The 26,176-nt window shown below is 35.7% G+C and overlaps 1 protein-coding gene across 13 annotated transcripts in view; it reads left to right on the forward strand.

Moving 5' to 3' along the window:
* The window catches only part of LOC102695531 (teneurin-2), an 822,495-nt gene that overhangs the window by 685,264 nt on the left and 111,055 nt on the right, over window positions 1-26,176 (forward strand). For all 13 annotated transcript variants that reach the window (XM_015349967.2, XM_015349971.2, XM_069196089.1 and 10 more), the window contains one exon: window positions 20,936-21,174. In XM_015349967.2, coding sequence (XP_015205453.2) covers window positions 20,936-21,174 — 239 coding nt within the window. The remainder of the gene's footprint in view (window positions 1-20,935; window positions 21,175-26,176) is intronic.

Here is a 26,176-nt window from a genome sequence, read left to right on the forward strand (position 1 = left end):
AAAATGTGAAACAGTACACACCCTTCTGTAGAATGTCAAATAAGATTAATAATAATAATTATAATAATTGCTTACACTTATATAGCACTTTTCTGGACACTCCACTCAAAGCGCTTTACAGGCAATGGGGACTTGCCTCCACCACTACCAATGTGCAGCCCCACCTGGATTACTTTGGCCAAGAAGGATTTTGTGTTGATACACAGCATTAGCATGGAAAAGATCATATTAACCTGACAGATTCCATCTTGCTTTTTACTTTGTTGTTCGGTTTTTGGCAGTTGTGTCCTGCTTAGTTTACATTGGGTTGATTTTGGATTTTCATTACAGCTTCAGGTGTGATAGATTTTCTTTACTGTAGCACTCGGTGGTGACATCTGTACGAGCCCACATGCTCATCCACTCCAGTGCTTTAACTGATTAATAAAACGTTTGTCATTATGCTGAAGGAAATCAGTGCTTTGCTTTTTCAATGCTGTACTTAGCTACAATGCTGGGCCTCCAGTTGAAGATATGAAGGTCTTTTTTCAGTGATGGGAAATGTATGGAGGGGAAAGTGTTCTTTTTATCTGGGATTATTCATCAGGCAAAAGATGTCCTTAATGTACCTCTGAAAAGATTATGGGGTTGGAACATTTGTGAATTTCGAATAAGCACTCAGCAGCAATAACAGGGTAGCAAGCCTATACATAAAGAGTGCAATAATGAGATGGCACCTAACTTCAAGAATGCTAGGTCTTACACTTCTATCTGTCTTATCAGTGGAGTGATTGCCAGTAATTCACATTTCATGTCCTAAATGTCTTCTGTGATCCAGAATACTATAGAGACATTCTGTTACCCTGATACTAAAAAGCTTCTCATCCCTCAACCATACATATTGTGATATGGAAAAAAGAAAATAGAATACTTATACAGTAGTTTGAATAATTTGATTATTATTTGGAAGTGAGTTTCATCCTGGCAATTGTCTTATCCTAATATTACTCTTACCCTAATCTCTTTAAGAAAAAAAATATTTTCATGTAAAACAACCAAAGAAAGATACAGTAGTTCAGTGCTCAAATTCAGTGAATCAATCACATTATTAATTATGATTTGAAATTATATATTTATGTATATTCTATATAAATATCCTTCTTGGTATATATGTATGATATACAGTACAGTATATACATCATATACAGTATGTATTTTTATTTTTGCAGAATGGTAAAAAAAATACATTTTAAGATGGATTTTTAAAACTGATTTTCTTTTCAAATAGGTTAAACCACTGGATCTCAATGGATAGTTTCTGAAAAAAAATGCTGCAGTTCTCACCTTTAAGGACTTTGACAAGGGGCTACAAAGGTTTCAGAGTGCCACAACAGCAATGTAACACATTTTCAAAGCATTTTCAAGTCATCACGATTAACATGCAAACTAGATGGCTTAAAACAGCATTTTTCAATTAGTCATTTCAAGTACCATAGTCATATGCTCTTAGGCCTCCTGTATTGCTGAAACATTTCCACTCTGATAGACCTATTTTCAAATCCATATGGTTTGAAGATCTGTATTATCTCCAACTTGCCCACACAGTGGTGTCTCGATGTTCGCGAGGGTTCGGTGCAGAAAACCATCACTCATCACCATCATTCAAGTAGTTGAATTTGCGTATTACCAAGTCCCATCTCATAATGTACTGCATTATATACATAATTATTTATGGTTTGACGACATGCTGTAAGTAACCCCCTTATATGATAATTAAAGTACTAATGCACTGACTTTAAGTTAACTAAAATAACATCAATCAACTAAAAGAAACAACAATAATCAGCAAAAATAAATAGCATATGCCTGCACTTTCTTTCTCTGCCTCTGTGATTAGCACGCCCCAGGGTAAGGAAACGGACAATAAATCTGTCAGTGAGCCTGTATAGTTGTCTCCAGCCTGTCATCTCCCACACCGCCAACACAACCAGGAGTGTCTGCTGCAGTACAAAATCAAGTCAAGATGCGGTCGCTGGGTAGTGGGTACTTGTGTAGGCGGCAGGGAGTGGCACACTCATCTGGCTGGATGCCTCATGACCCTAGGCTTTTGTTCTGCTACTTTGAAAGTTGCGCTGTAACAACCTTCAGCTCAGTTTCATCCCGCTCTGCTCTTCTTTGATCCAAGACCTCATTGGCCTTACTGAATCACGAATAGGCGAATTTGCGAATGTAAAATTTGCAGATAACGACACCCTACCATATTCTGTATTTTAACAGGCTCTGCGGTGATAATGCTACGCCAGAAGTCACCTCTCTGAAACCTAAACGGTATAGAGCAGCAGCAGAAGACCGGTCTTTGGGTCTTATACGCATTACATACTCTATTGTATATAACCTATGGGTGTGGGTATTGATACAAATATGCCATTTTAAGCTTCATAAAACCAGATTCAGACATGTTTGTAATTCAAGAAAAGGTCCAAGCAGTGTGTTAGCTGTGCAGTAAACCATGAGGCTCCACTGCTTGTTTCCTTTTTTATGCCTCATGTCTTTTTTTTAACGTACACCGTCTTTAAAACAGTTTTAAAATTCTAAACTTATATGACGCAAGGAGGTGTTGGAGCTCAGTCTCAAACTGAGTGGTGCCAGACCTGAGCTCTGGCGAATTCTGACACATTTTAAGCACAGCTAAGAAGTCTGACGTCATGTGTTTCTTCTGCAATTTAATGCAGTGGGCTGAAACTACAGTGACATAACTGACACGGGTGCATCTGCTGCTGTGATTTGTTTTGTCAACCCTCAGCTTTGATTGCATCAATAATAGTTTAATCTGTGCCTAAAGTTGCCTTCAGTAGCAATGTTTTCTCTTTATAGAGATGAATGCCAGCACACTTTAAATCAGAGCCATCCCCAGTTAGGTTTTTAATGAGGAGCCTTGAATGACACTACCTTACTTTGCATGAAGAAAATAAATCTTGCATATTTGCTAATGGCTAATGCAGAATAATTTACTGGAGTGATAAAAGAAGAAAGTTGAGCCAATGTGCTCTATAAAGAGTACAGAGCTAGCACTTACAAAGGAAATATATTAGGCGAACTGTGTTCCTACTTCTGTTATCGTGAGTACAAGCTAAAACTTTACAAATTTATTTAAAGTTTTGAACTTTAGACAAATGATGAAAATGCTTTATTTTTGTATTATTGTATGCATTACATTGACATAAAAATACCTTATTTTCACTCTCACAGAGAAAAAATGTTTCTTGTGCTGTAAATTTTAGATTGACATCCCATCCATTTGTATTTTCTGTACTGTGGAGTTGCGCCTGTTACCCTGCTGGTACAACTTGGTGAACAGCCTTCATTGTCACGGGGTGGTATAAGATGAAAAAAACTGAACTCATAATAGATAACCGTCTTGCACAAATGTCACAAACTACCTCCTCAAGCTCTGAAGGAATTGCACTGTAAGGTAACAGGCAATCTTATTACTGTTAATAATGCACTGCCATCAGCCCAGGCTCATTACCTTCAAAACCTAATCTGTAAGATTTGTGCCAAGTATTGTATTACTGCGTAATTAAATTGGATCTGTATGGGTAATCTGTATATAATAGTTAACACACATTACTAAAGAATGCTATTTTGTCAAAATGTAACAACAGCAGTTCTAGATCAAAAGAAATTCTACAGTGCTTATGTCGTTAACTTTTTGTTTTTTACTGCCCCCGAAGTTTAAGTTGGCATGCCTTACCTACACCAGGTACATTGCCCCATTACCATTTTCTAGTGGTCAAATAAATCTCGTATGATATACTGGTAAACTATTATATACTGTACAATCAGAAAAGGAAATTCTCTGAGAACTGGCAGATTACTCTAAAAATGGACTTCGACCAGCTTCTGCTGGTCTAGCAATCTGCCTCAGTTGAAAGTCACTGATTCAACCCAGGCATCCTAGATACAGTATATAAATTGCAGTTCTGTTGCTGCATATGGGTGGGTTGCTCTTATACAGTTTGTACAAATTTGCAATCTGGAATGGACTTTGTGACATCACTGCCATGTGATTTAATGAAATAGATTCTGCTTAGTTAAAGTGTCAGGGGAATAGAGATAGAGACTAGGTGAGCACATAACAGAGGTGAATTGACTGAGACAGTTTTTGTTTTATTATTGGCACACTGTTGCATCAAAAACAGTAGGCAAATAGTTCAATTTAAAGTTAGAGCACAGCACATCTTATCATATCCAAGAGTGCAATTAGTCTTAAATTATAAATGTCACTGTATCCAAAGGGTCAGTGGCAAAATGTTGTATAGGAAAACAAATGTGTCACAAGTGTAATTGGTAGGAAATCAGCATTTTTTCAAGACAGTGCCCAGATTAGAGATTATTCTCTTTACGTATTTTCTCGTTTTAATGTTTAAAATACAACTGGAGAGAAAATGCACTTCTTTGTGTTGCTATTATGTTGCCGAGTGTGGTTTTTAAATCTTGAATTTATTTTACTATTACTGTAGATCTAAAAATACTATTGTACATAAATCTAAAAAAAAGCTTGTTAATCATTCATATTGTGTGATCTTACCTACAGTACATATTTTCTAGGTTGTGGAAAGCAAAACTTTCTTTCTGTTTTCCCAGGTATTTCTGTTTATTTCTGTATGAGGGAAAATACTATGGAGGAAGAATTGGAAGCTATGCAAGTTAAGAATTCATGTACACTGTATTTGTTGCTTATCTTTGCATGTGTTTATACTGAAACTGCAGTAAAAGTAATGATACCCCCCCAAAAAAACTATGCACATTTTCTTATTATTTTTTATGAAAATCCACTATAGCTAAATGCTAATATGTAAATGAATGGCTTTGAACTGAATTTTTACCATTTTGATGCTTTCTGGTCCAATAGGTTGTCAAATCTATTGCAAATGAAGTGAGAACCGTAGAATGTAGTTCAAATGTATTAAATTATATATTGACTTTGTAAGATTCTTTTAAAGGATCAGTGTGTTGTGTATCCCTTCTTTACATTCACTAGACAGTTGCTTTAAAGGAACGTCTTAGGAAAAGGAGAATAAAAAAATGAATCTGAAAAATAACTCATTTGGCAACAGAGTATTACAGTAGTGGTCTGCAAAATAACAATTCTTTTCCTTTTCTCACCTCTTTTTGTTTGCAGCGTTAATTCACAGATCCATTAAAAATACTTTAACAAATAACAGTGCCTTTAGAATAACCTACTATGATCTGAGTTAATTCCCAGCTTCTGCTTTTGGCTTAACACCGGTTGTTGGCCATATGGGGGCTTGCCTTTGCAGAATCAAATAATACTAAATATTAAGCTAACATTGAAAGTATGAACAGAGCATGTCCTGTATCATAACATTCCATACACAAAAGGTCTCTATTTTATTATCAGATGATCTGTAATGCACAAGCATGCATTACTTTGGCTTTTTGTAATGTGATATTGATTATAGGAGACTGGAAAGCCAAGTATACGCAAATTACGCAACCAGGTTTTGAGATAATAAAGGTCTTCTAATCTATTCTAATGTGTTTGCCACCTGCCAGAAGCCTACTGTATGCACACCAGGGCTGATAAAAAGAGGTGTGTTGTCACCTGGCCTAGGTGTTTTGGTTTCGAGGCACAATGCTCGCCTGTGGACCAGCAGCAAGGTTAAGATTTAAGTTTGAACTCAAATTTGTGAATGAGCATGATGCTCAAGCAGGGATGACGACAATACCTGTGCAACAAACAAGCTTTTTAACTCTTACGTTAGAAATAATATGTTCATACGGTAGGTGTAAGAGACCTCATAAGCTGTGGTAATGTATATTCATGTTGATTTTTAAAAGGGGGGAAAAAGGATAGTGAGTAACAGGAAAATTTGATTTTCTTTTCATATGTGTGCTCCTCCTTTTTTCAATAGAGTGAAAAATATCCATTACCTTTAAAATTGTCTTCAATTGAGCCCCAGCTATTCTTTGAGTGTTCCAACTCACTGAAATCCACTCTCCCTCTAGACTAGTTATGAGGGCTCAGGCTGCATTCCTTTCTTGTATTTAGATTGATTGCTATCCTTTACCAGTCAATATCTGCTGAAATGCAGTGAAATTAAACTTAAAAAGGTTAGGGGAGCTTAAAAAGAAAGGGGGCTTTTCTCTATTGTCCATAAGAGATTTTGTCTGGGACAAAGCCAGATGTGCAGTGTTTTGAGGAATGGTTTATTAGATTGCATTCCTACATTTTTGTATGTTTATACCTTTTTTTGCTATACATTTTTTATATTTTACTTATTATTTCATTATTTAGTTTACCATCCTTATGCAGTGAAAATACAAGAGCCTTAAGTTGTACATCAATAACTCATTGTTAAAATTGCCTAAATTATTTGATTAAGAATCTGTATAAATAGCCATTCACATTGTTATATTTTAATTAATGCAAGATCGGTGAAAGATAGGACCACATCCCATCTGAGTAATGAAAACCCTCAAAGATACCTGGAAAATCTGATATTCTGCTCTAACAATTAGCAGTCTAGTCCAGATAGTCCAGGAAATCAGCTCTGTGTTGGATAACCCATGTCCCATAAGGCAGAGCATCACCAAATCAGCTTAGGCCCATCACATCATTCTGAGCCATTTGCATAATCATTTTCAGACTACAGAGACTACAGCATGAGAATCTCAAGGAAGCAATGATAATCAGCAGAATGACTGTAGCTTCTCATTACCATAAAAATATATGCATGATCAGAAGCCATTCAACAGGTAACATGTTGACAGCTGAGAGCTGAAAATCACTGTCTTCTGTGTGCCGGAGGACATGGTAGAGGTGTAGCAACAGAGAGTGGTGAAGTTTATTCAAAATCAAATTCAGTTTTGTTCTGGATTGACCTAAAGGAAGACTTTGGGGTGAGCACTTTGTTTACTGTTGTGTCATTCTTTCCAATGGGGTGATAACAGTGTGATGAGGAGTCTATTTTAACACAAACTGCATTTGGTGCATACTGACGACAACCTAAATACTCAGCAAAACATTGAAATACTGCTGGAGCTAAACATTACTTCAGACCCATCCAGTAGAGTCACTGTTTCAACTGGACAATGTAAGATCACAGTGACAGGACTAAAATGGCACAATTTCAAGAAAAGAGTGTTGAAGGTCTTGCAATGATCAATTTTTTCTCCTGATCGGAATTCAATAGAACATCTTTTGGACTAATTTCCTAAAGCCTATTACAAGAAACAATTATGATCAACCTACCTTCACCTATCGTTACACCTACACAGTAAGAGTGGTAGAACATACAACTGTCCTTTGTCTAGAGACAGATTATACCTAAGTGTGTGTCAATGCTGCCAGTGTTGTATTCATATTCTGCAAGGTCATAGCTGCTACTAGTAACATTTTTCTTTTCACAGTGTGTCATGTTCCATACTGCAAACATGTTGTGATTCATTGATTTATTGATTTTGATCATGTTTTTCTGCAGTTTTGTTTTACAGTATATTCATGTTGAAAACATTTATCAGGCCTACACAAGTGATTCATGTCTATTCGGCATCCATATACTGTATGTTGTGAGTTTAGTATTTAGTATTATGATGTATGTCTTCTCTATATCCCACAGTTAGAAACTGCTCTTGTAGTGCGTACATGTGACAGAATTCCTAAAAGGTGAAAATAAGGATGTTTGAGGTGGAAATGCATTCTGTTCAGGGTATGGTCCTTTCTGATTACCTTCAGAATGTTTTTCAGCATTAATTTTCTTTTAGTCTGTTTTGAGATTCTCAAATATCAATAAATTATCATTTATAATTAATTGGAAATAAAATGTCATTTTAGCAAATTACAGATAACCTACTGTACAAATAATATAATTCAAAGCATACAGCATGTGCTGGGATCTGAACAAATATGAAGTGCATACAAACAAGGAGAAAGTAAATTATCCACTTAAATGGTTTAACCAAGCAGCAAGCAAAGATTTGGTGTAAGATGATAAATTAGTGATTTGGATCAAGTATTGTTTCACTTTCTTTGTGTTCCATGCATCTACAGATCACATAGTATGAGATGAGACTATTAAATTGTCATTCCCCATGACATTTGAGGGCATATAAACTCCCCATGGCAACAAGCACTGAAATATTGCTATCTGTCTGGATCCTGATGTTCCAATACAGAACATTTTAGGCAGTTATTTGCACTTTTTGATTCTATTTCTGTTTTTTGCAGTAAACCAATTGTCAATTTTGAGTAGTGAAGTAGAGAACAATGTATTTTTAGTTACGGAGATAAACACAGCAAGTGCATAAGCCTTTTAATTTTGTAATGTACTCTAGTGGGTGGAATTTCGTTGCTTTTTCTTTGCGTCTATCCTGAAGCATTTGACCAGTCTTACTCCTTAACAATGAGCAGGTGTTTAGTCTTGCTACCTTTTGTACACATAAGGATATTGCACAGCTGTGTCTCACAAATCCAGCACGTTGGTTTACAGAGTAGTTCCTGTTTTAGTTTCAAGTCGTTACTTAAGTATCCTTGGAGGATAGATCAAGTGGCTATGCTTTGCTTTGTTCTTCCATCTTCCTTCTTATCTGCACACACTGTACTTGTTTTCCATGACTCAGGCCAGCCTGTTCCATTTAACTTCCTTTCTGCCTGAGGCCCATGTGCTCTCCACATGCTTCTACCAGACTTGAGCTGAAACAACTTGCTCCAGTGTTTTTATTTCTCTTAATATCAGTTTGTCAAGGCTGTTTTCCACTCATTTTCTTGTCTCCTCATCCCTCCAGCTCCTCCTTGTCCTATTGGTCCTTCTTACAACAATCACCAGCATTAGTCATCAGCTCATTCCAGTTCTTTCAGCCATTAACACAGCATCCGAACTTTCAGCACTGCACTGTGTAACGAAGCAGACCTTTTCTAGCCTCCTCATTGGCACCAGGCAGGGAGAATGTGACGATTAAATTGAAGAGTTAAGAGAATGATTTAAGTGAGGTAATTATACTGTAAACTGTGGTCCAACTTTAAAATATAGGGTATTATACAGTATATAGATATATTAAATAGACATTTACAGTAAAATACAGTTTGTTCAGTGTCGATAGTGTTAAAGTGAGTGCTGTTGGACTATTACATGAAGTCCTGTGAAACTCTAAGCAAACCTTTGAAAAATGAATAAATTAATAGAAGGATCTGTCATAGTTTATTCATTTAATTCTGAAAATGCTAACGATATGAATGGATAGCCATGGCAACAAAAGGTTCATGAGATTCTTGTTTAAAATGCTTTGATTTTAAGAATTTATTTTCTTTATGACATGACTGATTTTCTTAGTGACGTGTTTTTTATGCTGGTGTGGGTACTGTAGATAATATCTACTGTATGAACATGCAACATGAATCCCAGTGCTTCACATTTGATAAGTTCAAGTATCAATAGACCTATAAATTGCATGGCTTTGCTCCAAGAAGGGTCAAACCTATTTGCTTTTCAAAGTACCCGGTTGCATTATTCTCCCTTTCAATTAGGTGCTTTGCATTCATTTTCTGACTGTGGACCAGCAGCCCTCTTGTCATCTAATATTAAAATAGTTGCATGGAAACTGATTTGCTGAGACAGGTTGGCATATTTTTAACAGAGTAAAATTCCCTAATTGGTTAAATGTGACTGGTCTGTAATTGACACAAAATGTAATTCTAATTTATATTTAATTTACTTTGTTGCTTTGCAGAAATCCCTTTAGAGTTCAGAATCAGTTTTGTGGCTTCAGGGCACACATTAAAGCTGGAAGATTTGAATTTTTTTTTTCCCTTACACTTCATACCCATGACGTTATACTGTATAATGTTTAAGCATTTGGAGATTATAAGGTAAATCTATGAAGGACACATGGCGAGTGAACATGGTTTCCTATGTGGTAAGGGATCTTGAGATGTTGTCTGGGATCCTTTTTAATGTTAAGCTTATTTAAAAATTTTTGAACATATTTATCAACTTTATACAACATTGTACACATTAATGCTCCTCTCCACCCATCACTCACTTTTGGAGGAACCCATCTTGAAGTTGCAGCCGCAGGTTCCCCCTGTGTAACGAAAATTAGATAGCTCTGATAGAAGTACCATGCAAAAAAAACTTTGATGGCAAAATCCACTACCCACCAACTCTCAGTGTCCCCAGGCATGATGGCCCAAGTTGGAGTAAGCTCCATTTAAATAATATCATGATAGGTCAGGATATAACAATAGCAGGGGAAGGATTATTTTCAAGTTTGTAACGATCAGAATGACAATTCTGTGCATATCCCCGTTGACCTTTCTCACTCTTCTGTTCCCTCCCCCTTTTGTGTGTCAGTCTGTCTCTTTGTCTGAAGTGAAGAAGGCACAGAAGGTCAAAGCATTCATCTTTGTTCTTATCATCATCTTATTATGATTATTAATCATGACAACAACAACATAGCCACACATTTCAAAATGTCTTGGTTTTCCTAAGCAGATAATCAGAATCCCTTTGCAAACATGCAACAGAAGAAAGGATCTAATAAGACTGTAATTGCAGCCCAACACCGTTTTTTTTATCTTCAAAAATGAGGATGGTGTATGCTTCTTTATAGATGAAATCATGGTGTGTGTATATAAGTGAAATCTAGGCTAGTTTCAATAAGGAGTCTTCCATACAATTTTTCTGATTATGGTGCAAAATTGAGTAATATAATTCAATTATGGTGCCCTCATAAAAAGAGCATTAAATCTTTTTGTTAGGCACAAAGATTGCATTATCTTTTCTGTTTTTCTATTTTATCTGATAGTTTAGAGAAAACCTTAAGTACAGCATATTTACAGGACAAAAATAGAATGAAGGAACATTCTCATTTTTATAAAACTAGAGTAGTCTGCCAAGGGCAAGAGAGACATGACACCATTTTAAGAGGCCTGACCACTGAAGAGCTTTTGAGAACATTTCACCGGCTTGTGAACAAAACAATACTTTTTCATTAGTTATCACTGCCATTCCCTGCCTGGGATAAAGACTGGGAAAGAAAGCAGTTTATGTTGCTATAAATGACTGAAGAGATAGCTGGGTCCAATACAGGCTCCCAAAATGTGATATTAATACAGTCTTGAAACCACTTCACCAGCTGATACCCATCTTCAGTCTCTGCCTTGATTTGGGATCATTGGTCTTTTGTCTTCCTATTCCCATTTTTCTTCTACTTAATTTGCTTTTTTTTCTTTTTAAATACAATAGCTTAAAGGGAACTGGTAAAAAAACTGTGAGATAAACAGTTCTGCCTTGACAAGTTTTTGTCTGGCTCTTGCATTGTCAAATTAATAGTTGACTGTGTTTGGAAGGAAAAGAAATAAAGCATTTTGAACTTTATAAATATTAAAAGAAAGCGCAGTAGGGGGCTGTTATCAGCATAAATCAAAGGCTTGACATACTGGTAGATTTGCTTTCGTTAAGATCCCCTAAACTGTCAACTGTTTTTCTGTCAGGTTGATGAACATCACTGTTATTTCTGACTAATTGTTTAGGAAATAACACAAACCTTATCCTCTGTATAAATCCTGTCATTTTGCCTAACAGATTGTATAGGTCAAACAAGTAATTCAAAAAGTCAAACATATTAAATTTATATTTATATATAGTATTTATACATTTCCTTTACTCTTTAAATCAGGAGTCAGTGATAATGAGTCTGTAAATATATTACATGTAACCTACTATTACTAATGATGCAAGGAGCAAAGGTGAGAGGATTTCAAGTAGGTTAAGTCCTTCACAAAATAGTATTATGAAAGACTACACTTCATTGTACTACTGAATTTTGTTGTTTTTGTCAGGAAAAATAATTCAAGCATAAGAAATAGCTAATTCTAATAAAATCCTAAACTGTTCTGAGTAAGTACAAATCAGAGATGTCTGTATTAATAATGTATACCACTGGAATACTGTAATACCAATTTAATGTGGGTTTGGAGTCTCCCAATCATGGAATGAAAAAGATGGATAAAATGTCTTTTTAAATGTGAGAGGCTGAAGATATTAGTCCACATCCAAACCTTGATTTATTCAATTCTCTCTGTATAATATTTTCTGACAAATATTTCAAAATCTATCCTGCTACTATGAGCATCTAGCTTGGTTGGTATCTTTAAGCACAATGCTATAGGTTTTAGAGGAGAACATGATTCTGGTGAACTCAAAATTCAGCACCTTGTAAATAATTGAAAACACTGAATTCTTAATGAAAGATGACTTTGGGGTTAGATGTTTCCGGGTATCTTTGTGTGGTATGAGGTGCTGGGAGTAGAAACTTGACTAGCTTATGAGACCAATTTATTCTTGTATATCTTAGCTTCCTAAAAATCATGTAACATTGAATACAGCATTTGTGATTACATGCATAGAGTTAATTATCAGTTTTAAAGCATGTATTTGTTTGTAGGTGCATTGGGACACAAACTGTTAATTATACTGTAACACCTTAGTTCAGTGTGTGACTCAAAATTGTAAGTGAACTCCACAGTTTGTGAAGTTTTAGTAATGTTCTGCAGAAGTTAAGTTGAAGCTATCCGCCGTGAAATGACTGCCTCTTAGTGAGCCTGTTCGTTTGATGAAATTTATAGCTGTTAGCATTGGAGGGGCCCACTTAATGTAAAAAATTCTGTGCCATGCTGCTCTTCCAATTCTATGGTACTCACACATAATTCAGTTAAATTTACCTTGGTGTTTTTTAACCATAACAGAGCACATTTTTTTTTAATGTGGGTCACTTTTTTTAAAGGCAGAAAGAGTGTTCTTCAAGTTTTGGGGTATCTAGAACACAAAATGAATCAGCAGCTGAGATACCTTTACTTAATGATCTTTCTTGGTCAGCTATTTCTGTAAGAAACACAAAAATGGCAGAACTTTGGAATCTTTAGATATTGGGTAATTTCACTGAAATCTCAATTATTTTGTTTATAGTTGTTAATGTAGTTCTCCTTTGTCATCTTCTTTCAGTGAAACATGCAAGATACTGGGAGATATTCAATGCTTTGTTATAGTAAATGTACAGTAGTTACATACTGTATTGAGTCCTCATTAAAAATTGAAACTGCCTGAGGAGATCATGTTTTGGAAGCAAAGCTTTCTGTCATGTTCCTCAGATGAGTAAATTTTTTTATACTGTTTAATTAGTTATTATTTTAAGGATTCAACTAAAATTTGAAGTCACACATTAGTGTTCTCTTTGAGATGTAAAACTCCTAACAGTCAAGGTGTTTACTCTTTGTAAATGTGATTGTAGTGAATAAGATGATTAACTTTACTTTAAGGGAAATGTTATTGCTGGCTTTGTAGTTGTGCAGCCTATCTGCAAGTGTAATCATAACATATGTGAACTCAAGACACTTAATCCTTTGCTTTTAAATCTTTTAGAACATTTGCAGTGCTGCCTTTTTCATTTGCTCTGTATTGCTCAATTTAATGGGTTCAGCTAGACATTTTAAATCAAGTTGGTCATTTTGTTGTATATTTATAAAATGTATAAACTTAAATGATCATCTTGAATTAAAAAGCCTAGCTGAATATAATATGCATGTTATTCCAGGAATTGAGCAATGTAATACGGTTGTTAGAACAACTCAAGGATCTTCTCACAGAGACTTATGAACCAGATGAAAACCTAGTCAAAGGATAATTTGGGCTTCTGATGAGTCACCATTAGAAGTGGAAAATAGGAAACTATCATGAACCTCACTGCTCTGACATGTTCCCTGAAATAGTAGCCCAATTTGTTCAATGGCGAGGAACCTTTTGCAAGAGATACAATAAGTGATATTGTAATAATCATATAATGATATGATGCCCTCTGATCAGATTGGGTTTAATGGGCTTCCTCTTGGCTGGGATGCAAGAAGTCACAGCACAGTTCAGTAAAGGTTTGAGATGGGTTTTAATTTGTACCAAAAAAAGGCTATTTCCAGAGAACACTGAAGAAGATACACACAAGGTGCGTCCTCCACAGCAGTGCTACAGAGGGATTTACAGTATAGTCTGGGTATAGCCGTGGCCACCCTATGTTATTACCATGAATGGGTATTTAAGAGTGACTATTACCTAAATATTGGAAACATAGAAAATACTTCCACTGATGGCACAGTGGCTAATCCTGACAATAGTATCCCCACCTTTATTTCTGTAATGTCACACACAACGGGTGTTTAAATTGCACTCAAAGCCAGGTCGAAGGAAAGACCCCTCGGCCAGAGGCCTTTATCATTCAGTACATACAGTACATACAGTAACCATTCTCTGGATGATTTCAAAATAGCTAAAGGGGCCATCTATTTAGGTATATATGCTTCTGGATATGCATTTGCAAGTGATGCAGAGGCTTCTGTTGCAACAAAGGGTTCTTGGTTTGGATGGTGACTGTGTACAATTAGGGGATATTTGGACAAGAAAACAGTATATACTGTAGATTAGATGGTTGGCAGTCTGAGATGATTGGTAGGTCTGGAAAAAAGCTGAAGGCTCTGTACCAGAATCTTACTTGATGACCTTGGAAATAGAAAGTGTGTTGAAATGGAAAGAAAGGACAAGTGAAATGCAGTCTTAGGTGCTGGGGTTTCTTGAGGGATTGTTGTATCAAGGGCTTTTTTTGGCTATGACAAGGGTCTTGTCAATACAGTGTGAGGGATGTCCCCTGTCAGTGGCAGAAGATAATCCATTGGATAACCCATTTATCTTTTTAAAAAAGAATAACACATTGGGCCACTCTGGCCACTCTTTGAAGAATAAGTTATTTTGAAACTCATTTCTTACCTAGTACCATTTCTGCATTAGTTCTTTGTAGGTAAAATACTGTAAAATTGAGTCAGCTGGAGATTTTTTCTTCAGCCTAGCACTCATGAAGTTTTTTTTTCTAGTATTTCTTCTCTTTTAACTATTTTTTATATTAAATAAATGTTTAGACATGCCCTGAAACGATTAATCTTCTGTGAGTGTTCACGCTAGGCTGGATATTGCATGGAAATCTAAGCATTTTTCAGTTCAGCCCATCTGTTTCACCAAGAGTGTTCCACAGCATAGACATAGGCAGTCCATTTTTTCAAAAAGAGCTTTGTAATGAATTGTGAACATAATTTTGTATATGACTAGTTCAATAATAATAGAAAACAATATGGTCTCGAAGATTATTTTTTTGAAGATATTGAAAAAGCAGTGACCCCAAACACGAACCACAAAGAACACCAGACATAATTAGATGAATAGTTTTGTCAATTTCAAATATCTGTTTGAGATTTATATTATTAAGTCTCCTCTTAAGAAACCTGCATACCTTTGAAATGTTTGTTCTGGCTTCTCAATGTGATAGACACAGAAATGAAACACCAAAATGAAAAAAAAAGTAAAAAACCAAGAAATGAGATGTACATTATTCTTTTCCCACATAATATCTTACCTCTGTTGCCTTAGAGCTTTAATTTTCACTTTTAAAGTTTTTACTTTGAACTTGACTTTTTTGATTCATAATTTAAACATTTCATTCATCTTCAAAGTAGGTACAGAGCCAGGTGGCTCAGGTAATTTTTAAATCACTTGCTTTGACATAAATACAAAACAAAATCAACGTGCAATAAAACATTTATGTCAATTAACTGTATTTACAAGGAAAATACTTTGTAAGCTAAGAGTACTTAATTTTTTAGACATAAATCTTCTGTACCACTAAGAAATCTTGCACAGCTGTCAGATAACCATGTTCTTTGATTTAGCATTAAAAAAGAAATGTGGTGACAGGCCCCAAACCACCTTAATTAATTTCCTTTTGTCACCTTTGTCAGTCATCAAAATGAATGCCTTAAACCTCTTTTAGAAAAATTAGTTGGCATTCAAAATTTGGGATCTTTTGACCTTGGGCTTTGAATGAAGCATTTATTGTGTTTTAGTTTAATTTAAAACAGTGACAGTTGAACTTGCCCCAAAGGACTGTAACCGTATTTTTAGACATGCACTTGTGCTACCTGTCTGTTAGGCAGTTTCTAGTTGCAGTGCTTTTTTTGCCTGTCTAACAATATCTCTGTCACGGTGTACCAGAGAGGAGTAACAAGGGCTTTCTGTCTTTAGGCAACGTGTGTGGCAGTCTGTCTCCTTACTTTAACACTTCCTCACATGTAGAAGAAAAGACACAACGACAAAACAAAGATAGTGCCCACAGGCTGCTGGAAACAAGGCACAAGAAACTCCCCTGATACATTCTAATAGATAATAATTGAGAAGTTTCTCAGCTTTACAAGCTGCAGGTACATACATTGACATAGGACAAAAGAATGCTCTTGCAATACCAGTATTGTAGGTAAAAATGAAAATGTTATCTTTTGTGTATTTCTTTTTAGTATAAGGATATTTTTCAGCTTTAACGTTCATGTTTTGGATGCTTAGCTACACGTTCGCTTGTTTTCCAGTGTTCTCCTTCAAGGTTATAGACAAATATCCAATGAGATGTGAGAGATTTTAAAAAGATCACTGCAGATGAGCGAGTAATTCTGCAAAATCCACCTTTGATGTGGTTTATGGCCTTTTATGAAAGGTCCCGCGGGGCACTTTGAGAGGTGAACAAGAGCCATCCTTCTTGGAATTGGCAGAATGAGATCTGCGGGTTGTATCATTCCTGGGAGATATAGGCACAAAATCTGAAAAGCCTCTATTAAAGTATACCCATCTCTTTCATTAGTTTTCACAAGGCTTTGCCAACTGCGTTCTGGAGCTGCAATGACAAGGTTTCTTCTGAAACACAGAGATGTCAATCTGGTAATTCCCACAATAAAGAAAAGAGAAACAAAGTGTGTATGTGTTTGCCATTGGGGTTAGTGTGATTTTCAGGTTGTATTAATAGAATTTTTAATGTGAAATACACACTAGGAGCTGTTAGGAGCGTGCTTGCTATTTCAAAATGTAATTTATACTGAATCATACATATATAAAAGTGTAGTTTGACGCAAAGTGAAATAGTTAATAACCACTATTGTCATCTGAAGCAGTGTAGTGGAACAGTTTTGTTATGTTCATAAGCTGTCTATTCAATTTTGGCATCGTTTTGCAAACTAATTGTACACTTCTTTGATGAAGTGTTGTTACACTGTGTGTAATGCAAACCACGGTGCACATCATGCGTAGAGATTTCATTATGAAAACAGTCATTTGTATCTCCACTTTCCTTTCATTTTAGATTTTTTGATATCCTGTTTTGCGTGTTCATTTCATTCCCCCATCACTCTGATTGTTGCACTGTTAGTATTATCCCAGCAACAAATACGTTCTGAACAGTTGTTTAAAATATGACAGTGATTTGTCATGGGAAAGCCTAATAGCATTACAGGATATTTTGAGGTTTATTTTTAAGACCTGCTGTGTTGAAGTCTGAGCAACAGTGATATTGTTCCCTACACTATGCCTTGTATTCATGCTTTGAGGAATGTTTTCAGGAGCACCTCTACAGAGCTCAAATTACGTTAGAAAATAAAAGAAAAAATCTGTAAATGGAGTTGACAGATTGTACATAATTGTCTGTCTCAGCAAGTAGTGTCTGGACTAGAGAATGGGATGTCAAAAAAGGGTTCTTAATGTATAAATGAAGAGTCTTGTTCTTTGCTTCATTTCCAGCATAAAAAAGTTTGGTCTTTCCATGGTGAAATTAAATTCCTTTGAGACAGCTAATTTATCTCTTTTAATATAAAATCCAGAGACAACGTGTTAGTCTTGTAATATCATCTGCTTCTTGAGCTTCCTCATATCTAAAAGATCAACTTGGGAATATTGAAAACAGCTGTCTGTTTAGTCTCATGTACAGACTGCATATGATAAGAGTTTTTTTTTAAATTCATTTTTAATCGCAAAAATGCAAGCAATACATTTGTATGGGGAAGAATGTAAGAACCAAACATAAAAATATCAAAAAGACTCCTAAAATAGCTTCCTTTTGCACCTCTTGTAAGTTTGGATTGCAGGATAGCAAAATAAACATATTCCCATTCATTTACAGAACAATCTTGGTCTCTGCACACTTTATCACAGGTGGAAACATTCATTTTTCTTTTTATGAACTATGCAAATTTCCCGTCAGTATATTAAAACTTACTAAATATTATTAGAAATATATCTCTTTTAATTTAAGGTATTAATGCACCTGAACTCTGTTTACATAGACAGTTGTGGATTTGCACAACAGCCTTCCTTTTCACAATCTATCAGACATTAGGAGAGTTTATTGGTTTAATTAAGTAATAAATTATTTATACAAAGCTGAATCTCCAAAGTTATATAATGTACTGTATATAGTTAATGCAATTGCTGAGTGCTGATTAGATAGATAATGTTCTTAATCAGATGAATGGGCTTTATTTTATTGCACTTATCTGCTGTTTATGAATACCATTGAAGTCACATCATGCAAATTATATTCTCTACTGGAGATAAAGAACTGGGGTGCAAGAAAAGAGAATCAAAGCTAACATTAAAAATTATTGTTGCATTTACACAACAGGCTTCTCAGCTGCTTTCTTTTTCAAAACTCACTGGAACACTTGATGGGAAGGAAGGTAGCTAATGTACTGTTATGTAATGATACTCTGTAGACAAAGAATCATAGTTTTTTTATCATGGAAGGAGTTAAAAAGTTTAAACAATGATAGAAGAAATATATTATTTCAAGACATGAGGCTGAATAATAATTATATTGTTGGTAGATGTCTGTCTAACCAGGCAGCTCTGCAATTCCATTAGTACAGTAACTTACCTCTTTCTAAGTGCGTTCATTATAATGTTAAATTGCCGACACCACCTGCCTCTCCTCCTCCTAGACCATCTTTCACATCTTCCTCTCCATGTCAAGACACAGCTGCTTCTACTTATTCAATCTGTGCATCTAGCATGTTTATACCTTTTTAATTTATTCTGGTTTTTTTTCTGTTACATTTTGAGGGTGATACGGTAAATAATATACTACACAGTTATTACTATATTATATATACTATAATCAGATATTATAGTATAATATTTCAGTTATTAGATTATCTTTTATTGACATTGTCAGCTGAGAGTGTTTGTGGCATATCTGTTAACAAATCATAATTAGTCAGTCAGCAAACTGATCTGTGAGTCCGATACCACACACATACAGTACCCAAGCCGTTGAATGAAATAGCCACTGTTATCAAGTAGTGACATGGCTGCAAATGCCATTCTGAGTTTTGAAAATCAGTTATTAGACACAGTGTAAAGTGCAGTGCAAATTCCTTGTACAAAATATGATTATATTGATTTTATGGGAGAGGTTGAAGAGGGTGCGGCCTATTCAACACATACATTTAGATGTGCCCCATTCAATTATGAAAGTGCCTACAGTATATACTATATTTTGTGTGTTAAAACATGTTTTTTTATTGTTCTGTCATGTAGTTTGTGAGAAAACATAGAGCATGTAAAGTATTCTATGTACTATGTGGGGTTTTAGAACTAAACTGTTCACTGCCAGAAAGAATACATTTGTAGAAGGAAAATGTTAGTTCCAATTGAATTTCTTCTCCAAGAAAGTATGATAACACGATTTTAAAGATCTGGATTGTCTGAGAAACTGTACTTCTATCAGTACAATCCTCAGTATTGTCCAGCACATTACTGTCTGCTGTAATTAGTGAAAATATGTGAAACAGTATGGGGTCTTCCCGGTGAGCTGTTGTCGGGTTGTCAAGGTTCATGCTAGCCTCTTGCAGCATTGATGAGCGCAATGAAGAATTCACAGAAAATGCATCTAATAGTAAGTACTACACAGCCAGCATTTACATCTCACAAAATCAGCAGCTCCTAATGTTTCACGAGGAAGATCGTTGTAGCATCTCGCAACCTGTTGTAGCTGTAAGGAAATTCAGAGTGAGTGTGTTATAAATTATTGAAAAGCACAGCATCTCTTAGATGTGCATTTGTTGTATAACTTTTACTTCACTGAATCTGTCAGTATTGATAATTGTTTGCCTTTGTCATTGCATTCGCTGGCAGAGCGTACTGTGTACATGTAAGAATGAAGTAAATTACTGAGCATTCACATAAAGCCTTTTAAAGGGCACCCAAACAATGCCTCTACAAATTTCTGAATGTACCAATTTGGACACTTCCAGAGAAAGCAAGTCTCCTCACTTATAAGTAAAGAAACTGCTCCCGCTGTTCATTTGTTTCAGGATCATTAGAAAATGCTATCAAGGTTCCTAGGAGCAACACAAGTCAGACTTGTCCTGCAAATTATGTAAATAGAGTGAAGAAATAATCAAGTCACCAAGCTTTTCATGGCCTGCAGTACTTTGCAAATGGCAAAATGCTCAGCAACAATTTTCCTGAATGTGTATGAGACAAAATGAGACAGCATGTTTGAGGAACATTACTAACTGGAATCGCTCCTTGACATTTTGTAGCTTCAGTTTAAAATAGAAATGCTTGCAAAATATAGTTTTGAAGTTCTCTCCAGAATAAAATACAAAACGCATTTTTCCCCTTTCAGATTTCACTAAAAATAAACATAGCTTTAATGAACATACTGTAGAACTGGCACAAGAGAGTGTTTCTAATATCAAAAGAGTAGTCTCGTCAAGCATTTAAAGAAATGCCCAAGTGAATTTATGTCTTCCAAGATCGCTTTCAAGTTGTACACAACATAAAATGTCCAGACTTTGTTTCAATTATCCACTGACTTTTTCCATTTGGTGTAATTTATCCACTCAGTTTTTCAGTCCTTACCGAGCTTCTGCTAAGCATCTAATTTAGCCTTACAGCTCTAGTCCTTTCTATGCCAGGTGGAGAGTTTAAGGATAACTTTCCTAATCCCATTTTTTACTTTGTACACAGGATATTGTTTTCCTGCTTTCACACCTGAATAACTTGTTTTGTTTCTACAGGCATTTTCTCTTCAAGACCTCTTCAGGGACCACTCCCCTCTTCAGCAGCTCATCTCCGGGCTACCCATTGACATCCGGTACCGTCTACTCCCCACCACCACGGCTCCTTCCCCGAAACACCTTTTCTCGCAGCGCATTCAAGCTGAAGAAGCCCTCTAAATACTGCAGCTGGAAATGCGCCGCTGTGTCAGCCATTGCTGCTGCTGTTGTCCTGGCTATACTGCTTTCCTACTTCATAGGTATGTCCCTTCGCTTTTAAATGCTTCTGCGTTGTGAGAAATAGCACACCTGAGTCCCATAGGTTTGGCAGCAGGACTAAATAACAATGTTTGGTTATTTTGAGGTTTGGAATAATGCACTCTTCCTATTCTCTTTACAATGATACAATTCACTAGCTCAGTGCTACCTGGAAAAATCCCTCTGCACTGCTATTTGAATGGCTTTCAATGTTTATATGTTGATAATGCAGTATTGAAGAAAATATAAATAAAATGTGTTCTTTAAGAGCAGATTTTATTTCCAAACATATGCTAAAGAAGAATCTCTTGAGGTATATAGGATGAATGGTATGTGTATAGAGCTGCTAAGTTTCTGAAGTATTGGGAGTGGAATTTGAAAGCATTTCTCCTCTACATTTAGCAAATTTTGTTGCTTCCTGACTTATACATCACTTGTATTGCCTTGTCCCCAAGCACGTTTACAAAACTAAATCGTTTAACCCAGAAAGTTGTAATATGGTATGCTTTATCGATGAGAGCACATGAAAATAGTCAACAAATGAATTTCACCTGGGATTTGCAGCTTGGAAAAATATATTGTGCTCCTTTTCTTGGTTGCTAGCTAAATAAACAGACCCTCACACTTGTTTGGATTTAATACTGTTTTATGTGAAATGGCTTTCATTGTGCATTGACTCCTGCATGCATGAAGTGGATCACAGTGATGCGAATATAAGTGCTTTCCTAGCTGCCTGTGTCTACAAACCCAAGACGTGGTTAAGATTTGTAAAGCTTGGCTTGACACCATTACTGCATGGCATTTGGAGACAGTGAAATTTTCAATACCAGAATTCATAGTGATTTTGATGCTGTTAGCTGCAAATATTTAATCTACAGAGCCAGCTGTCCAGCATTGGTTAGGCTTATAAGGTAGATAATATCCATATAGTATTTTTTGCTGTACCACTGAATTACTTTGAATTTGCTTTTGCTCTATTTGTTGATGTTTTTCAGCAGGAATTTCTTAAACCTATTATTTAGCAGTCCTTACCCGCACTTGTATACTTACAAGGACAGCTGTATTTTCAAAACAATTTAGAATTAGCAGTCCCCTTTATAGTGCGCAAAGAAACATGCTTATTATGTGCCAATGCATTCCATGGCATTTGAGAGAAAACAATCAAATAACCCAATCTTATGATAATTTCAGGATTGGATGTTGCTTACTGTTATCTATGAAAATCTTGCAGCTTGTAAGTTGATTGTTCCCAATACTTTATTAAATGATTACAATTCTAAAATATTCGTCATGAGCTTCTTCATAGAACAGCCTTTAATGCTTTTATTTCTCATGTGGCGTGTACATGACATATGATAATATAAAAAGAAACAAGCAAATGCAGTTTTCTTTTTTCATGGTTTATTACAAAACAAGATTTCAATATTTAGGCATTAATGTTGCTTTCATTCTGATCTGTATTGTGAGCTTTGATGTATTATACATTATGATGATGTATTGAGATCCTTCAGAACGAATTGGAAAACTCGACAATAAGAGATTTCCCAGTTCCTTGATGCAGTCTCATCAGTGACTTAAAGGGAAGTTCAGATCGCACAGGGTTAATATTATGATTCATGAAGAAGAAAGCAACTCTGAGCTACAAACAGAATCGGGTTTACATTTTGAAGGTGGGAGATGGAGGTAGATGTCTTTGAATAAGAAAGCACAGAAGCAACGTGAACAGAAAGGTTTTCCATTACAAGTGGGATTACGTTCAGATTTAGCTATACTGTACATTGTTCTCTGCTGGGCCACAGCTGTGGTGTGCCTCTGTAATTCTACCCATGAATTACTAGCAAATAAAGCTGCCATTACAGCACTCTGCTTTCTAAACTCTAGAACATGAGAAAGAACAGTTTCTTGAAGAACTGTTAAAATTGATTTGAAAATCTAAGATTTAGTCAGTTCAATTCTTTTTTCTTAATGTTTAAAGAAGACCAGCTTGCCACTGGTATTGGAACATTAAGTGCATCGCAATCCCATGATTGGAGCAGCCAGAAGAATTGCTGAAGCGAAGCTACAGTTGAAATTAGGGGATGAGGAGTAGTGTTTGGGATTGGACAAGAGGGTGCTGGGATGCGACACGTATTCTGTAGTGCACTAGCGGGATGACCTCTTTTGCAATACTCTGCTGTCTCTGACTCAGCGAGAATAAAGCCAGAGTGTAATATGTGAAAAGTTCCTAAATAAATGCATGGATACTGGATTGTATTGTAGCTAACATATTACTATATCATGCTAAGTAGGAACATTCAAGGCGCATACTATGATGGGATTTTTTTTCAAGCTCTATGTTAAATGGACAAAAAAAACCTGCAATCAGCTGGGTAAAAATATATCTATTTTTTAAAGTTCATTTCTAAAAGAAATACAACCATTATACTCTTTTAACATTAATTATTAATAAGTTATTCTCATCTGTTACATCTTAAATGACTGAAACCTTGAGGAAAAATGACAATTAATTGCACATATTTTTATTACCAAGAGACTTGCCTTGTAGAGCCCTTGTCATCTGGAGCAAACCATAAAACTTTTAGAGATTTTACATTCACATTGTGAGGTGTGCATGCTCTGTAGGCCAGCATTGCCTCACTAGTGTTTTCCTCTCAGACTGATAGTTTCAAGCTCTCAAGACCATAGAGGTCCAAACATACTCTATCCCTAAAGCTTTTAAAATGTTATGAAGCACGGTCGAGACATCTTCAGGGTTTGCAACCTGGTTGCTAGGATACAGGTGAGCTATCCTGATGCAAGGAAATCAAGTCTGGCATCATGTTTTCTGGGGAATAAAGGTTTTCTTTTTATCTGTCTCATGAGAGATTTTTTAGGTACGGTAGCAATTAAAGCATAAACAACAACTAACTAATTTTCTCTAATTGATGAAAAAAAGAATAAATTGAATCTCAGGGTAATTTGTTCTTGCTTCTACATTTATGTTTTTACTTTAGTACATTAGAGTATTTTCATGCTGTACAAGTTCCTGAATACATTTCTGAAAGCATATCACCTTCTTGAAATGTCAGGGAATATTTTAGCGCTATCAAAATTTAAGTGTTCAACCTTGTTTCAGTAATGTATAATAGGAATCACAGAATAGGAAGCATTTACTTCTCTTTCTTGTGATCAGAGAGAGGTAAATTAGGCAGTAATGCTGAGAGAGCAGGCCATTTCCTCATGGTGGATATTAAATGCAGCCATATAGTGTAGTTCAGCATCTGCTGTAAGATTTGCAGTAATCCCACTGTTGATATTAGTTTCCCTACCTTCAACATATAACAGAATTAAACAGATTTTTGTTGTATTTTTAACAGGATCTATAGCTATCTATGTATTTTTATCATGTGCATTCAGACTTTATGCATGAATAATTCAAATGGTGCTCAGATGTCTGTCTTTTGGTGCACGTCCACTGTTGATTGCATCCATATTTATGAGAATCTCATTACCCCTTATAGGGTTTAGTCTTTTATGATGGCTGACATTGCAGGGGAATTGAAAATGTTAAACAAAAATGTTGGAAAGCCAGTGTCAGCATGCACTGACAAGATCAAGCCTCCATAAAGAGACCACCTCCATCCACTACCGTGCTTGGCCACCTTATGTCTAACCAGAGATCCCCGCAGCATGGCAAGCAAAACCACAGGCATTGACACGGCGTTGCATGTCTGTCTTTTTCTTCTCAGCCAGCTCAAAGACTTTTCAAATTAGAAAAGAATACAAGTCCCACTTTGCCCTTGAGCACGCAGAGGAGGATACAGACATCATCTGTTGGTGAAACTTCTGGTTAGCTCCGTGTCACCTCTGTGTCGAGAGACAGTGGATTGTAATATATCATTAATGACTGCCCATGTGGTGACTGTCAACGCTGTACAGACGGAAAACAAATCCCCTTACATGCTGTGTGGAAATAGTTTTCCCTCAGTCTGCAAGATTTTTTTTTGTCTGTGCTTACCAGCTGAGAAGTGTGTGTTTTTTAATATGAATTAGTTTCATGAATTCTGTTTGTTTTTTTACTTAACGTTCATAGTCAATCTATTAGATATAAGCACATTTTGCACATCATGTTGAATGTCATCTTATTTGTACTGTATCAGCATAAAAAAATATCCTAATAAGTGGGAATTTAATATCATGTTGCTTCAGTTTCTTAGTGAAATCTACTGAGTTGTCTTTGTACCTTAGGTTTGTCAATCCAACACATATTAGCTTTACATATACTGTGTTATACAGTATTAGTGATCTCTCTGTATTAGATTGTATTCCTCATTAAATTGTAAACTGTGTAGATGATACCTAATTAACTTAATGCTTTGTTCTTGCATTTTCCCTTTTTATTATTGTGGACTCTGCTCCTGTGTCTTTTTATCCTGCATTCAGTCTGTTATTCAGGGTTTGAAGGGTTTATTATTAAACACAGTAAACTGCATTCTGCAGTCAACATACTGTATATGTAATACTTGGGATAAAGAATTTGCATGAACTAGCAATATAGTGTTCCATTTTATTGTCATATGGAAATAATTTAATAATTATCTTATATTTCCACACATTTTACACATTTTCTCTGCATATAAGTGTATCCTTTAAACATCTCTTTAAATTATCAGACTTTATATACTGTATACATTAGACATACTGTAAATAATGTGTTATTTTCTTAAACTCATCATTGAAACGTGGTTCCAGTTAGGTTTGTTATTTCTGTATACAAATACAAACAGTTCTGCTGCAATTAAAATCCATAGGATGCTATATTCTTCACATTCCTGTTAGGAGTGCGGCTTCCTGCCCCCTCTAAGCATCATCAGGATCGTGCTCCATTCCATACATGTGACGCTGTAATTACAATATTTTGAATCTACTGTAACTAAAAACACACCGGTACTCATAATTTGTAAAAAAAACACAAATTTTTGCAGATAACAAAATGCTGAGATATGTAAAAACTGGTCCCTTTTT

This window comes from Lepisosteus oculatus, chromosome 11, assembly GCF_040954835.1.
Source record: "Lepisosteus oculatus isolate fLepOcu1 chromosome 11, fLepOcu1.hap2, whole genome shotgun sequence".
NCBI classification, from domain to species: domain Eukaryota; kingdom Metazoa; phylum Chordata; class Actinopteri; order Semionotiformes; family Lepisosteidae; genus Lepisosteus; species Lepisosteus oculatus.